Source organism: Xiphias gladius, chromosome 10, assembly GCF_016859285.1.
Source record: "Xiphias gladius isolate SHS-SW01 ecotype Sanya breed wild chromosome 10, ASM1685928v1, whole genome shotgun sequence".
NCBI lineage: Eukaryota > Metazoa > Chordata > Actinopteri > Istiophoriformes > Xiphiidae > Xiphias > Xiphias gladius.
Window position 1 is genome coordinate 5,274,847 of NC_053409.1, and position 15,284 is coordinate 5,290,130.

A 15,284-nucleotide genomic window follows, 5' to 3' on the forward strand; every position below is an offset into this window, starting at 1 on the left:
ATCACATATTCCCCAGTGAAAGCAACAGCAGAGTAACAACAACTCTATTATGGCACTATGTGCAGGTGTCACTGTCTGGAGCTCTCCGAAGGTGTTTGCACGTCCAAAAGTCTTAAATCTTGAAAACAGCTACGTGTCTAATTCTGCACGTAAACTTTAGCTTTAGATGTTTCAAATTTCCTTTTTGGTTAATTCGATTATTGTCAACCGTGATGAATTATTGTTTTCACATTTACTTTGGAAATGAAATTGCTCTTATAATTCAGTCCGACGACAATAAGTTATAGAAAGTCTTTACTGGCTCAAATTGTTGGTTCGCCCACTGTCTCCTCTTAATTCCGACTTTTTCTGCGCGCATCCCTGCCAGACTTCAGCTCCATCAGTTCCACTTCGTGCTTTGCTGCTGTCTCCAGCACCTTCTGCTTATTGTAGAAGACAACAAAGTTATTAATGATAGGGTGGATGGGCAAGGCGATGGCTATAACCCCACACAGAAAACTCACGGCTGCATTGCACTTGCCGAGCGCGGTTTTGGGGTAGATGTCTCCGTAGCCCACCGTGGTCATTGTGATGATGGCCCACCAAAAGGACTGTGGGATGCTCCTGAAAAGGGTCTCTGGGTGGCTTTGCTCCATGGTGTAGGCCAGCGCTGAGAACACGAAGATCCCCACGCTCATGTACATAAGGAGCAGCCCCAGCTCTTTGAGGCTTCTCTTCAGGGCGTAGGTCAGAGTCTGCAGCCCGGAGGAGTGGCGCGCCAGCTTGAAAATACGGGCGATACGCATAATGCGGAGAGCCTGAACAGCCTGTTGGACGTTAGCCAGCTCCATCATGGATGTGGTACCGAGGTAGGTGAGGGACAGGACCACGTAGAAAGGCATGATGGCCATAAAGTCGATGACGTTCATGATGGAGAGCGCAAAGTGCAGCTTGTTAGGAGAAGAGGCGAGACGCAGCAGGTATTCCGCCGTGAACCATAACATGCACGCGGTCTCGATCGCCTCCAAGGTCGGGTGCTCCACGAGTTTCCCCTCGGAGTCTGTCACCTGGAGCTCCGGGATGGTTCCCACGCACATCACCACCGCCGAGACCAGGATGGCGAGGAATGATGCAATGGCGATGAAGCGCGCCGGCAGTGAGGAACCCGGCTTCTCCATCAGCATCCAAAGGAACCTCTGGCACCGCTGGGTGCGCGTAATGCACTGCTCCACCTCAAGATCCTCCAAAATTACTTTCACTTTGTTCGTAATCTCTTTCAGCTCCTCCTCCTTCTCCATTAGGTAACTTTTACAACATTCATCTAAAACACTTTGCTCTATTTTCCAGAACTCCATCTCCTTGATGAAACAGACGGGGCAAATGCCGCGTTTGATGTGGATTTCATCAAAATAGTAGACGTCGATGATGCACTTGAAGGCATCAGGGTCTCGGTCAAAGTAAAACTCTTTTCTGCCCGGATCAAAGTCATCACAAAGCGACGATATAACTTCATAATTCTGAGTTGAGCAATTCACCAACTCAGCCAGTCTGCTTTCCGGGTAGCGATTCAAAACATCCCCGTAAAGCACCACCCGGACTCCGCCGATGTTCACAGCTATCTCCCCCTCGGCGCAGAAACCAGTCCTGTATTTTGGCTTCGGAATTGTCCACATTTTATTAAATGTTTTTCTGAATAAATATCAATTCTATAATGTTAAAATAATGCTTACTAACCAGAATTAACGTACATTGTTCGGCGCGTAAAATGTTTCCTCCTCAGACTGATTCATGCACTGAATGGCACAGCTTGAGCGGCCAGCTTTTCCTAACACTCTGTCTCTCTCTCACTCTCTCCCACACACACACACACACACACACACACACACACACACACACACACACACACACACACACACACACACACACACAGAGGGAGAGAGAGAGAGATAAACTGCAACATACAATCTTTAATGATTGGAATTTGCAGTGTTGCTAATATCCAAAGGCAATCTTCCAACATAAAACATAAAATTTAATTCATAACATCAGTGAAAAATGTTGTGAAACTGGTTTTTGCACATAACAGATGTAGTGCACTCTCTGTTGATCTGTGATGCTTAGTACACGTTTGAGGTACTTGTACTTTACTTGAGTATTTCCATTTTCTTTTACTTTATACTTCTACTTCACTACATTTAGGAGGGAAATATTGTACTTTTTACTCCACTGCATTTACATGTATCTAACAGCTGAAGTTAAATATCCAGATTGGGAACCACTGGACTAAACTACCTAAGTTAAAAGAGTGTTCCTATAACATTGTTTTATTCATGATAAAGGAACAAATTCAGTGCAGCAGAACCAGAGATAGTCTTTTTTTTATTCCAAGTTTTCTTCTTCCTTGTCAGAACCTGGTACCTACACCAATAAACCACAACTTAAAAACCATTTATGGCTGCTAATGTAGCCTGGAGCTGCTACTCTCAAGTAGAGACAAGGAGTGGGCTACAGAGGTGTTCTTACCAAGTCCACACCCTCAGATTTTTTTCATTTTCACACTCAGCCCCAACCGACTCTGACTCAAGTGACATAACTTAAGGACATTTTCTGATTTTAAACAGCTCGTGCTGGAGCTACAAGAGGCTTCATACAGCTTTTTTGGCTAGACAGCTGGGCCAGCCCTATAAACGCGAATGTCCGTGACCGATTGACTGAGTGAGTGATGAAGTTATAAGATTGGCTAGCTGAATGCCGTGTGACTAAGTGCTTAAGCTGCACTGTTGGTCATGGCTCTTTCAAAATAAATAGGCACGAACAGTGTCTATTGCATCGTAAGCGGGGTGTTTACAGGCAGTGTTGCCAACTTAGCACATTTGTCTCTAGATTTACCAACTTTTCACAGCCTTTTAGCTACTTTTCTTCACAAAAGCAGTGACAAACCAAGCAACTTTTTCGACAAATGTTAGCTACTTTCCGTAGAAGAGAGTCGCCAGTATTGCCCCACGAGCGCAGGGTCGGGCTTTCCCTCAACAGGCACACCTCTCTATGCGTCTCATTTAATTGACTGCACGGCAGCTGACACAGACGTGAATGAGCTTCTAACTTTCTCTCTGAGAGATCATTTTACAAGTAAATATAGCTGAAATCACAGCACAGAACAGTCTTTAATTTATGTGTATAGTGATTTTCTCAGACAACGTCACAGTTATAAAATCAGGATTTTAGCAGTGCAGAGAAGCAGCTTGGAAATTACTTGGAAGTGACTGCTGGTTAACATGTAGTCTCAACGGGTCACGTTTCAGTCACGTGTCAAAAAGAAGACAGAATTTTAGAATTTTTTGCAAATTTATTAAAAAGGAAATACTGAAATATCACATTGACATGAGTATTCAGTCTCTTTACCCAGTACTTAGTTGAAGAACCTTTGGCAGCGATTACAGCCTCGACTTTTCTTGGGTATGATGCAACAAGCTTTGCACGCCTGGATTTGAGGGTTTTCTGTCATTCATCCCTGCAGATCCTCTCAAGCTCTGTCAGGTTGGATTGGAACTGTCAGTAGACAGCCATTTTCAGGTCTCTCTAGAGATGTTCGATTGGCTTCAAGTCAGGGCTCTGGCTGAGCCCAATCGACATTCAAGGACATTCAGAGAGTTGTCCCTAAGGCACTAGTTGTCTTGGCAATGTGCTTAGGGTCATTTTCCTGTTGCAAGGTGGACCTTTGGCCAATTCTGAGGTGCTGAGTTCTCTGGACCAGGTTTTCATTAAGGACATCTTTGTACTTTACTCCGTTCAGATTTCCCCTCAACCCTGACCAGTCTCCCTGTCCCTACCGGTGAAAAACACCCTAACAGCATGATGCTGTCACCACCCCTGCTTCATTGATGGTATTTGGCAGGTGATGAGCAGTGCCTGGTTTCATCCAGACACAATGCTTAGAATTGAGGCTAAACAGTTCAATTCTGATTTTTTCAGACCAGAGAATCTTGTTTCTCACAGCCTGAGAGTCCTTTAGGTGCTTATTTGCAAACTCCAAGCAGGCTCTCATTTGTCTTTCACTGAAGAGAGGCTTCCGTCTGGCACTTTGCCATAAAGCCCAGATTGGTGGAGGGCTGCAGTGATGGCTGTCCCTAAGGAAGTTTCTCCCATCTCCACATAGGATCTCTGGAGCTGAGTCAGAGTGACAGTCAGCTTCTTGGTCTCCTCTCTAACCAAAGCCCTTCTCCCCCAATTGCTCAGTTGGCCGGGTGGTCAGCTCTTGGAAGGTTTTTCCAGACTTCTTCCATTTAAGAATTATGGAGGCCACTGTGGTTTTGGGAACCTTCAATGCAGGACACATTTTTTTGTAGACTTCCCCAGATCTGTGTCTTGACACAATCCTGTCTCTGAGCCCTCCAGGCAGATTCTTTTGACCTAATGGCTTGGTTTATGCTCTGATATGCACTGCCAGCTGTGAGACCTTATATAGACAGGTGTGTTCTTTTCCAAATCATGTCCAGTCAATTGAATTTACCACAGGTGGACTCCAATCAAGGTGTAGAAACATCTTAAAGATTATCTAGTGAAATTGGAAACACTTGAGCTAAATTTTAGGTGTCATAACAAGGGGTCTGAATACTTAAGTCAATATGATATTTTAGTTTTTCCTTTTAAATAAATCTGAAAAAATTTCTAAAATTTTGTTTTACTTTGTCATTATTGGGCATTAGGTGAAGAGTGATGAGGGAAAAAAATGAATTTAAAAAATAAAGATGCAACATAACAAAATATGAAAAAATGACGAGGTCTGAATACTTTCTGAATGCACTGTATGTGTTTCACCAGATTTGATTTATTTTAGTGTTGAGGGTCTTTATGCTCTTGGCTCTGAGTGACTGGTCTGGAAAAAGCTACACCATGAGTGACAGGTCCCCCATTGCTTGGTCATTGTGTGGGTCCTCTTTGCTGACTGCTAGCTAATCTCCAGCATGTTGGTATTGATGTGGAAGCAGATGCAAGAGAAGTACTCCTGCTGGCAGAGTCCTGGGATGTCACAGTTTACCTGCTTGACAGGGGGAGACACAGAAAACACAAGAAAACATTGTCACATTCCTTGGACCACTTAAATCCCATCATTACACTTTAGGAATGTTTGCGCACCATGCAAATTCAGTTCATGTATCAAGCAGTTCTGCATTGTATGTTTTGCATAATAGTTATTGTGCCCTAATTTGCGTGCAGTAAATGTGTGTGCAACACAGTAGCCTACAATGTCACTTTTCTCATTTACAGTCTGGTAAAGCCATGGATAAATTTGCACGAGACAGATGTCATTTCAAGGAGGATGGTGGGCAGGTGGTTGACGGTGCTCTTCGCCACTCTGACATCAACATGAAATCTGGACAAACACTTTACTCGCTGGACTGTCATTGGTCATCCTCAAATTCACCCTAAATGATTCACCACAATCAGATTCAGAATAAACTTGACCTCAGTTGTTTTTGTCTGAGGATGAAATCTTGATAGCAAAGCTTTCAGTATGTTTGAACCTTTAAAAACACTGAATGAGAGCAATAGCCTAAACGAAAAAATCTTAAATGAACTGGCTTATGGGCATTGGTGGAAGATGGATTCATACATCTTAATCAAAATTTTTATATTAACAGTGGATCAAATTACTACCTGTGTGGGAAAGGGGTTGCTCATAGTGATAAACCTAGAGATAATTATCAGTTTGTTGTGTTTGTTTCTACAGGTTATTTCTACTGCCCAAAAATCAGTTAATGCAGGTTTAAGTAAAAGTAATAATTGGAAGATTAAAAAATGCTCCATTGTATGTAAAAGTCCTTGATTATAAAAAAATACTTTAATCTTAATTATGAGATTTTTTTGACCACTTGGGGGAAGCAGAAACAAGCTTTAAACTGAAATAGCACAAAATGGAAATATAAGTAAAGTACAAACACTTCAAAATTGTACTTAAGTATAATACTAAAGTTAATGTACTTAACTGCTTTCTTCCACTGGCTATAGTTCAATGCACTGTTGTGTCGTATTAATCTGTGATAGAGTAGAAAAGCAGACATTCCCTACATTCAAATTAAAACTTCATTATTACTTTTATTTGGGACTGGCTCAGGTGTCATCATGTGACTGATGTTTCACAATTACAGTGGCTTCAGAGAGTATTCAGACCCTCTCAGTTTTTGTACACTGTATTGTGTTGTTGATTTAATTTTAAATTGATTAAATTGCCATTTTCTCAATCTACACTCAATAATCCATAATGACAAAATGAAAACTTTTTTTAGAATTTTTTGCAAATTTATTAAAAATCAAAAACTGAAATCTAACATTTACAAAGTATTCAGACCCTCTGTTTTGGCATCCCAAATTGTGGTCAGGTGCATCCTGTTTGCTTTAATTATTCCTGACTGGATGATTGGAGATAGTTTAGAAAGGCACACACCTGTTTATGTAAGGTCTGACAATTTACACTCCATGTCAGAACAAAAGAACAAACAAAAACAAGTCATGAAATCTAAGGACCTCTCTGTATACCTCTGTAATAAAATTATGGTGGATCAAAGATCAAGCTAAGCATATAAAACCATTTCTAAAGCTTTGAGTGTTCCAGGAGCACAGAGAATAATTAGCCATTTTCTCATATAAACTTCGGACAGTGTCTGGAGAATCAGGTCAAGATGTTGTCTGGAGTTGTGCTTTCACACATGCAGCACACAACAGGCGATTTTCCATGTTAGACGCGTTCTCACCTTGTGGAACTACTCTGTTTGGTTTAGGAGAGGGGTGGCGCCTGGGTAGAGTGTGCAGGAAGCAGGCTAGAAACGTCATCAACACATCCGCTTGCTTGCTTTGAATTCTCCAGAAAATGACCTATTAACACATCAGCTCAATTGGACATTGCATGGACTTTAATGTCCAGTCCAACTGATTCTGACATTTGCATTCTTACATACAGCTGTACAGATAAGTTCAGGGTTACAGTGCATGTGTGACAGCAGCTATTGTGAAATGAAAGAAGTTTGGAACCAGGAGTCTACCTAGAGTTGGCTGTCCTACCAAACTGGGTAACTTGGTAAGAAAGGCCTCGATCTGAGAGTTGACCTAGAACTCAACGTTCACTCTATGAGATTCAGAAGTCCTCTGCAAAGATGGGAGAATGTAACGGAAGGGCAGCACTCCATCTATCGGGCCTTTATGGTAGAGTGGCTTGATGGAAGCCACATTCTCTGAGAGCATGAGGAAAAACATTCTCTGGTGGGATGAGATAAAATTGCAACACTTGTCTGAACTGCACAACACAAACACTGTTCACTCACCTGGACCCATCTTCACCTCAGTATGAGCATGGCATGTTCATGCATATGGGGGGGGGGCTAGGTAGTAGGGGGAGAAGGGGTAGCTGAGGGAAGGCTGAGGGGCTGAAGGACAGCCAAATGCAGAGAAAAGAAAGAGATTTTGAAGAAAACCTGCTCCCACTGTACACGTGACGGACCCCTTCACCTTTCAGCATGACAATGAGCACATGCCAAGATGACGCATACAAGCAAGCTTGAGATGGAGTAGCTCTTCTTGAAATCTCTGAGTGGCCGCCCAGAGCCCAACCCCAACCGAACTTTAAGGAAGAGAGAGAAGACTGAAGAGCAGTGAAGATAGCAGTTCCCATCCAATTCCCATTTGATTTGAGAGGATCTGCCAGGGAGAGAGAGAGAAGAAATAAATAAGCCTGTACAAAAAGCCTAGAAAACTTGTAGAAAAAGAGAATCTGAATCATCTCTCATCTCTCTGGGGTTCTCTGCAAATTGCTGAATTGGAAGTCTGATACTGTAAAAAAAAAAAATTTTTTTTTTTTTTTTTTTTTTTTTTTATTTTTTTTTTTTTTTTTTTTAGCCACTGTGGGTCACCTGCAGTAAGCCGGTTTAATTTGCTGATTAAGGAGAGTGAGAGGGCTGAGAAAAAAAAGAAAAAGCTAGTAAAATAATAATAATTAAATTATTTTATACACATATACTGATCAGAAGTCAGAGAGTGAACATTCATAGAAATTGTTATGTTTAACCTCTTTTATTTTTTTTCTACTTTTTTTAGATGAAATGATGAACACAAATGAATAATTATGAGCAAAAATATGAGCAGTGAAGAAGCAGTTTTTCTTTACATCTATCTTGCTGGCAATGGCAGTGGGGTCCAGATGTATGAACAGTGAGGAAAGTTCTTCTCTGAGTTTCTTTGAGCGTTTATTGTCAGTCTGCAGCAGAAGAGCCTGATAGTTCACAGGTAATCCATACCTGCCAGGGGATATCATTGTGAGTTTACTCACACATGACTCACATGCAATTTTTCATTAATGTTGAGAGTAAATGAGAGAAAACAACTAATGTAATCAGCACTGACCCTAGGACTGATTCCACAAATGCCCTCAATGCTTTCACGTGAATCCAGGTCATAAACACCTCACGGAAATTAACCTTCAGCCAATGCACAAAGATTCCCTATGTAGCGGGCATGCACATTTCTTATACACTACGACACACACACACACACACACACACACACACACACACACACACACACACACACACACACACACACACACACACACACCAAAAAACAGTATACATGATGTCTGATTCACATATTGTTCCTTCTTGTGAACACTAAGTTGCTTCATCTCCTGCTGCTTCTTCCCCTCCAGATCAAAGCTGTACTCACGCACAGTGAACCTGTGTGGATCATAGGCTACACTATGATAACTGACACAGAAAATACAACTTTGACTTGATGGGGTATTTTTCTGGCAATCCATCTTGCTTACTTTCTCTCCTGGGCTTTGGCTCTTGATTCACACACAGCCCTTCTGAAAAGTGTAACCGAGAAAACTCCTCCCTAATGACAGAAAATTACAACAACACATGGCAACATGCAACATGCAACATGCGACAGCAGGTCAAACTGAGAGACAACATAAGAAAATAGAGTAAACAACTATGTCTTTAAAGCTGCATGATAATGATGTACTATAATAGTGTAGCCTGATGGTGCACTATATATGATGTATTGTGAAGCGTAAAAGGTTTTCTGCTATATATAGTTAAGTTACAGATCATCATATTTGCATTAGTACTGCATGTTTATTCTTGCTGTTGTTCTTAGCTAGCCGACGTTTATGCCGCCCTCAGGATAATTTGGAGTAACTTTGGTGAGACACTGATTTCAACTCCAGTGCCAGGTCAAAATTTCAATTTGTGTAATACTTTGGTTTATTACCAAATACCTGCAAAACTAATGACATTCCCATCTTTTTATGTATGCACTTACTGTGTCATAAGTAAATGAAAAACACATCTTAAAGGGACAGTTATTTAGGTTTTTGTCTCATTACTGAATGAATTGTTTTTCTTTGTGAAAAGAGTTTCCCATTCCACATTAAAATCAAATCATAACAAAGAAGACAATATTAAATGCAAAGCATTGTATTTATTATTTCATTAATTTTCATGAGAGGGTGCAAGGCGTCTTTTTCATTTTAAGATGGAAACACTTCATCAATGCGAAAAAAGAAAAACATTCAACTGTCCATCACAGCTCGGGCCATGGGTTGGGCTTATCATCACTGACACAAGCTGATGGGAGCCATGATAGCCGTTCCCGTTACAATTTCCTGTGGGCTAGCCTGTCCTCTGCTGGACAACACCGATATGCAATACACCTTTTTTCTCTTGTTTTGTGTGGTGTAAATTGATTTTAATTTGGCATGGAAGACTCACAATGAAAAACAATACATTCAGTTATTAAAGACAAAGAGCTAAATAATTGTCCTTCTTCGTTTAATTATAATACAGTAAATGCATACATAAAAAGGAAATATATAACAATATTAATTGTACTTCACCTTATTTATTTGTTTGAATTTGTTTTAACTTAGGCCTTTTTTTCATCTTCCCTATTTAAAGGCCTTGCACACTTGCACAGGTATTTTCAGTTATCCTAGCTGATCAGTTGAAGTTGAAGTCGGATGGAGCTGGAAATAACATGAGGTCACCAAACCCAATGTAAGAATACTAGTTGTAAGTGGTCTATCATTAAAAGGTGAGTGAAGGAGAGCACTATTTGTACATGCCCACACAGTCTTGAGAAGAGGTCTAATTAGGACAAAAAAAAGACATCTGTGAGGTGAAGCATGTGTAGTGCCTTTAAAGTTTCATTCCAAAATGCTATTATTATTTAATACTTAATTGTTATGGCTCTAGTCTAAGGATAAATCAAATTTTACAGAAGCCATGATGACATTAAAATTTTCAATCATCAATCAATCAGTCACTAGTTAAATAATTTTTTTCTTTAAAAGTGACTTAAATTTCTGAGAAACGTAGATTGAAAAATCCTTTAGCTATAGTTAATAACTGTCAACAATTTCTACTAAAGGTTTGTGTCAGTAAAATGTCCCACTACTTAATAATCCAGACTTAGCACATAGCACAGTACACATTACAGTAAACTGCATGTTTTTTTCAACATTCTGTAAATATCACTGAATCCTACTTGAGTTAGATCTATATTGATAAGATATTCTATAGAGCCATTGTTTACTTTGTACTTAGTCTTGGTACATTCATTTCTTTAAAGGCCCTGTACACCCACACTGGTGTTTAAGATTACCCTGGCTGGTTTATCCTCTAGTCAGGGAAAAGATGGGTATAGTTATGATGGAATTGCGTGATGTCCTCTAATAATATTTATTTTTCGTGGAAGTAGTTTTGACAGGTCACAGTAGGAATAGCACAGGTGTAAGTAATAAAATGAATGATGGCCAATGATGTTATTAGTAACATCATTGTAACTGCTCATGCTTCAAGGTATGATGTCATAAAGCATTCAAATATTAAAAACTTTAACTCAACACATTTTTATCCTCCGAAAAAAACATGTCCTTCCCTGCTACTGATCCACGCCACATAGACTCTTACTTTCTGCTGGTAATGGAAAACCTGTGGTTACTTAGACCTTTTGGATGCTAAGAAACGGATACTTTGCCAGTGCACTTGTACCTGGATCAAGTGGAATGGCTTGTCTCACAGCCAAGAGTGCATGAACACAGCTCACGTGCTTGACAGCGGAACCACAAACTCTGACAAAGGTTCATAGGTCCTCTCCCACTGCAGGTAGCGTCCTCTGTCACCAAAAGTGTGCAGAAACACATTTACACATGAAGAACATCACAGGAATATAAGAGAAAGTCTAAGACAAATGGGAAAGTGGTCTCAGAGACTTTTGGACCCCACTGTACATACAAACACTCATGCTATTTCACTGACCTGTTAACCACTACCAGTAGCGTGGTGAGGTGCTCGGAGACCACCAGGTCTTCTTTTTCTCACTATATCATTCAGACTGCGAGTTTGCAAATTCCAACTGGAAAGACAGACATTCCAGTTTAACATTTACAAACTTAACATAATGATGTTACTCACTCTAGTTTGTGCTTAAGGCTTTGTAAGCTTGTTTTCACACTGTTGTATGCTGCAGCTCGGGATTTCAGTTCTGTCTCCATCAGGGACACTTCCTGACACACATGCAGGTTAACAGCACATGTAAGCATCAGGACTATGTGATAACCTCAAAACTAGTATGAGAACTTGGAGCTAAGAACTCGTACACTGAATAAATCACATGTAGTAATTATGTGTATATGCTGCTTGCATGCATGCACAAAGTGATATAGCAAAACTTATTTTATTTCAAACTACATTTAATCTGGATTGGTCAAAACCACTTGGAATCACTGTCACAAAGTTCAATATCTTTAATTTAAGGTGGTTGGGAATTAATGGGGCATTCTACTGATTGTACTTACAAAAGGTAATTTACTAGGTTAGTACCACTCTGACTGTGAAAACAGTTGTATGTCTTCTGTGGCTCAGGAGGGAGCTCTCCAGAGTCTGGAAAAAATAACCCTAATAACATCATAAGGCTTACTCTCAGCTTGGGCTTGGAGACTACAAATATGTAACAGAGATCCTGTGTTAAATTGGGGTTATGGAGTTTGAAAAATGTGGGTGTTTACCAGGCAGAGAGTGTCTAATGAAAGATATTGTCAAGCTGCATTATGGTGCATGTAGGAATCAGTGTTTTTGGACAAAACTCAGGATATTCTGGTCTCTGCTGCTTTTACAATTCTTTTTTTTTTTTAGGACAATGTAAAATGGTACATACATTTTCCAAGTTCTTATCATGCATTCCTGTGGTAATTGTTCATTTATCTCTTAGTACATCTAAATATGTGTAAAAAAAATAAATAAATTCATACTTAGCACCTAGATGTGATTTGGGATGCTGGCTAACGCTGCTCATCATATAAAACTGTGCATGACTCTCAGCTGGAGGGTAGCTAGCAGATTAATATATTTGGAGATGAATGTTTGGTTTTCAACTTACAGTATTTTTACATTTCCAAACAAGGTGGATAAGGTCTAATTTATCCATTTAACTCTTATCCCCCTCCTCCTCATTTAACAACATGGGTGAGGGAGGTGCGGGTGGATGTGAACAGTCCTGCCTTTATCTCTCTACATCTCTGTATCAGGTGGTACTTGTTTAGCTATGCCCACTTTTGAGAGGTCCAATCACATTTGAAAGGATTTTTTTGAAATCCCTCTAAACCATTATACCAAGTAGTATATCGCAATACTGAAGCTACAAACACTCTCATTTCCATTTCACTGTCTTTCACTATTTCTTTTGTTCCTCCCAACTTTGTGAAAGTGCAATAATAAATCGCTGGAGAACCTCTTTAAGGTGGTTATGACTTTAATAAATATATTTACATATCACTTATTATTATCCTAATTGTCATTAGTTTGTCCCTTGCTGATGATATCTGCCAGGCTAGAGAGAGGCAGAGCTGTGGGATACTTGGCTTTGTCCCACTGAAACTTTGTCACATAGCTCACCAGGTCCACCGAGAAACACACATGGTCATAAGTCATAACCTAACTAAAACCGAAAAATTTGCACAGTTGTGAAAACACACCACCACGCAGTGGGATAGGAATGTCATTCAGACAACAAGAGGGCAAAAGCTCTGTAAAAATCACACATCATTGCATTCCAGCTCAAAGAGCAGATTGCGAACATATAAAATACCCCTCAAAGACTTGAGGTAAGCTTTCAGTGGTGACAGGACGGCTCTCTGATTCATACTGTGGTCTGATGGGGGGAAGTGATCAGAGACAGGGGTTAGCCTGGGTATGTGTTGGCCAGCGGTTTTCCTGTCCTACTGCTTCTATGTAGGAGGCTATTACAATGCAAAGGGGTGAGTGTAGGCTGTGTTATCTCTGATTGTTTGTGTGTGTGTGAGTGGATGTTGTGTATGGACATATGGAGCTTGGTTTAAGTAGCTCTTAGTATCATTTGCAATGCACATGCACCCTGGGGCTTCTGTGCACTTACTTAATTAGTATCTCTACAATGTAGTTACCACCCTCAGCATGTGTGTGTGTGTGTGTGTGTGTGTGTGTGTGTGTGTGTGTGTGTGTGTGTGTGTGTGTGTGTGTGTGTGTGTGTGTGTGTGTGTGTGTGTGTGTGTGTGTGTTACCTCCATTGGCTAAGGCATTTTCCAGCACTTTGTCGGTAGACTGCTCCATCACCTCCTTCATACACTGACATGTTTTTTTGATCACACTGCCCAGTTAACATGAAAAATACTACTATTATGGAGTATTTATATGTTATTTGTACATTTTAATCATTTACAGCCTTCATTCCATGAAATCTCTTTTCCCCAAATTCTTGCGTGCTTGACACTTAAGTACACAGTGAACTATAAATGGGGAACAAGGCTTTCCTTTATCCAATAAAAGACCTATACCTGAAGGTAGATTCAGAAAACACGTAATCAAACTTAGTTCAAGTTATTTGGACTAAACTATAAAAGAAATCTCTTTGGTTTGATTTCCCTAGGCCACATTTTGATGTTGTAAATAGGCTTTAACATCCCCATTTACAGTATGTTAGCTCACATACCCCATCAAAGAATTTAAAATCAGGAGGGAAAATCAACCGTCAGCTGCCCTTGACCATCAATTAATCATGGCACTTAGACGAGAAACAAGCTCAGAGCTATTAGTCTTAATTAAGGACAAAGGTGCACATAAAGCTACAAACGTGCAATGACCACTGAGACAAACAGGTTCCACATGCATCAACAGAGCATGGGCAACATGTTCAGTTTGGTTCATTCTTCTTGGACTTTTATACCTTTCAGTCAGCATGTCGAGCTTGACGAGATCATCTGACCTGCTGAGCAGACAGTCCAGTATTCCCACCTCAGGTCAAAGCATAAACAACATAGTTAGTATTACTGTGGCTGGTGCATCATACATCTGACATCAAAGAGAACTCAAATCATTAAACACGAGCAACAGCTCTGCATGTATGTGAGCTGTACTGTGAGCTTACTGGCTTTTAAGATTCAGCCTGGAGGTGTCCCCATGTCACCTTCAATGTAAGGGTTTTCATGTTTGAACTCTTCATAGAATTGAAAAAAAAAGATGTTAAAATGTGATTCCTGGCAACCAAGGTGAACATTGATCACGCTGAGTGATATGGGTCAGATGGAAATTTTGCCGCAAACTGTAGAGAGCAACCTGAGCTTTTATCCTTCCCAGTGGTGAAGGACACCACACACCATCATCCTCCTCAGCTACAATCCACTGCACTGGTACAAACAAAGAACTAACATACACTTACAGTTCTTTTGCTCTTTTTTTTTATACTGGTGTTCTCACAGGTCAAGAATGAAGCCTCTTTCATATCTGGTACTCAGTATTATTTACTCTGTAAATCTTATTTGGCTCCATCAGACATTTAATATGGACATATGATAAACAGCCTCACCTTGAGATCTGGAATGGAGAACTTGCAGCAGGAGGCCCGGTTGGTTTTGGAAATGGTGCGCTTGAGTTTCTCTACACTGGTTAAACTGGTCTTGTCCAGTGGGATAGAAATCAACCACAAGTCTGTCATGACTCCAAGTGTTTATGTTCATAGAGCCCTCCAGTCACAATACTCCCCATAAGAACAGGCTTTGACACCAGACAGACAGTGACCCAGAGCAACGAAGATACAGTAAGACGAACTCTATCATCAAATGCATATATATTTTTTCATGCTAAGCTGAATGAAATGACTTGTAAGGATTTTACACCAGTTTATATTATTCTATTTCTGTTTCCACTGAGTTATTGAGTGTCCTGTGATCATATTAACATTTTGGTTGTGGCTACATGCAGTTAAATAAAAGAAAC

General features: G+C 40.3%; 2 protein-coding genes across 2 annotated transcripts; both read right to left on the reverse strand.

Annotated features, from left to right (window-relative positions):
* Positions 1-332: 332 nt before the first annotated feature.
* Positions 333-1,652, reverse strand: kcnf1b (potassium voltage-gated channel, subfamily F, member 1b). Its single transcript, XM_040137918.1, has one exon. It carries the CDS (start codon positions 1,650-1,652, stop codon positions 333-335), a length of 1,320 nt encoding a protein of 439 aa, XP_039993852.1.
* Positions 1,653-4,792: 3,140 nt separating this feature from the next.
* atp6v1c2 (ATPase H+ transporting V1 subunit C2) lies at positions 4,793-15,003 on the reverse strand. The gene is given in 15 exon segments (XM_040137357.1): positions 4,793-5,017; positions 8,138-8,267; positions 8,374-8,471; positions 8,615-8,702; positions 8,795-8,865; positions 10,106-10,121; positions 11,083-11,151; positions 11,295-11,350; positions 11,352-11,391; positions 11,451-11,544; positions 12,845-12,939; positions 13,125-13,185; positions 13,574-13,659; positions 14,236-14,303; positions 14,875-15,003. Coding segments are annotated over 15 exon segments (1,191 nt in total). The 3' UTR covers positions 4,793-4,927.
* Between the last annotated feature and the right edge of the window lie 281 nt (positions 15,004-15,284).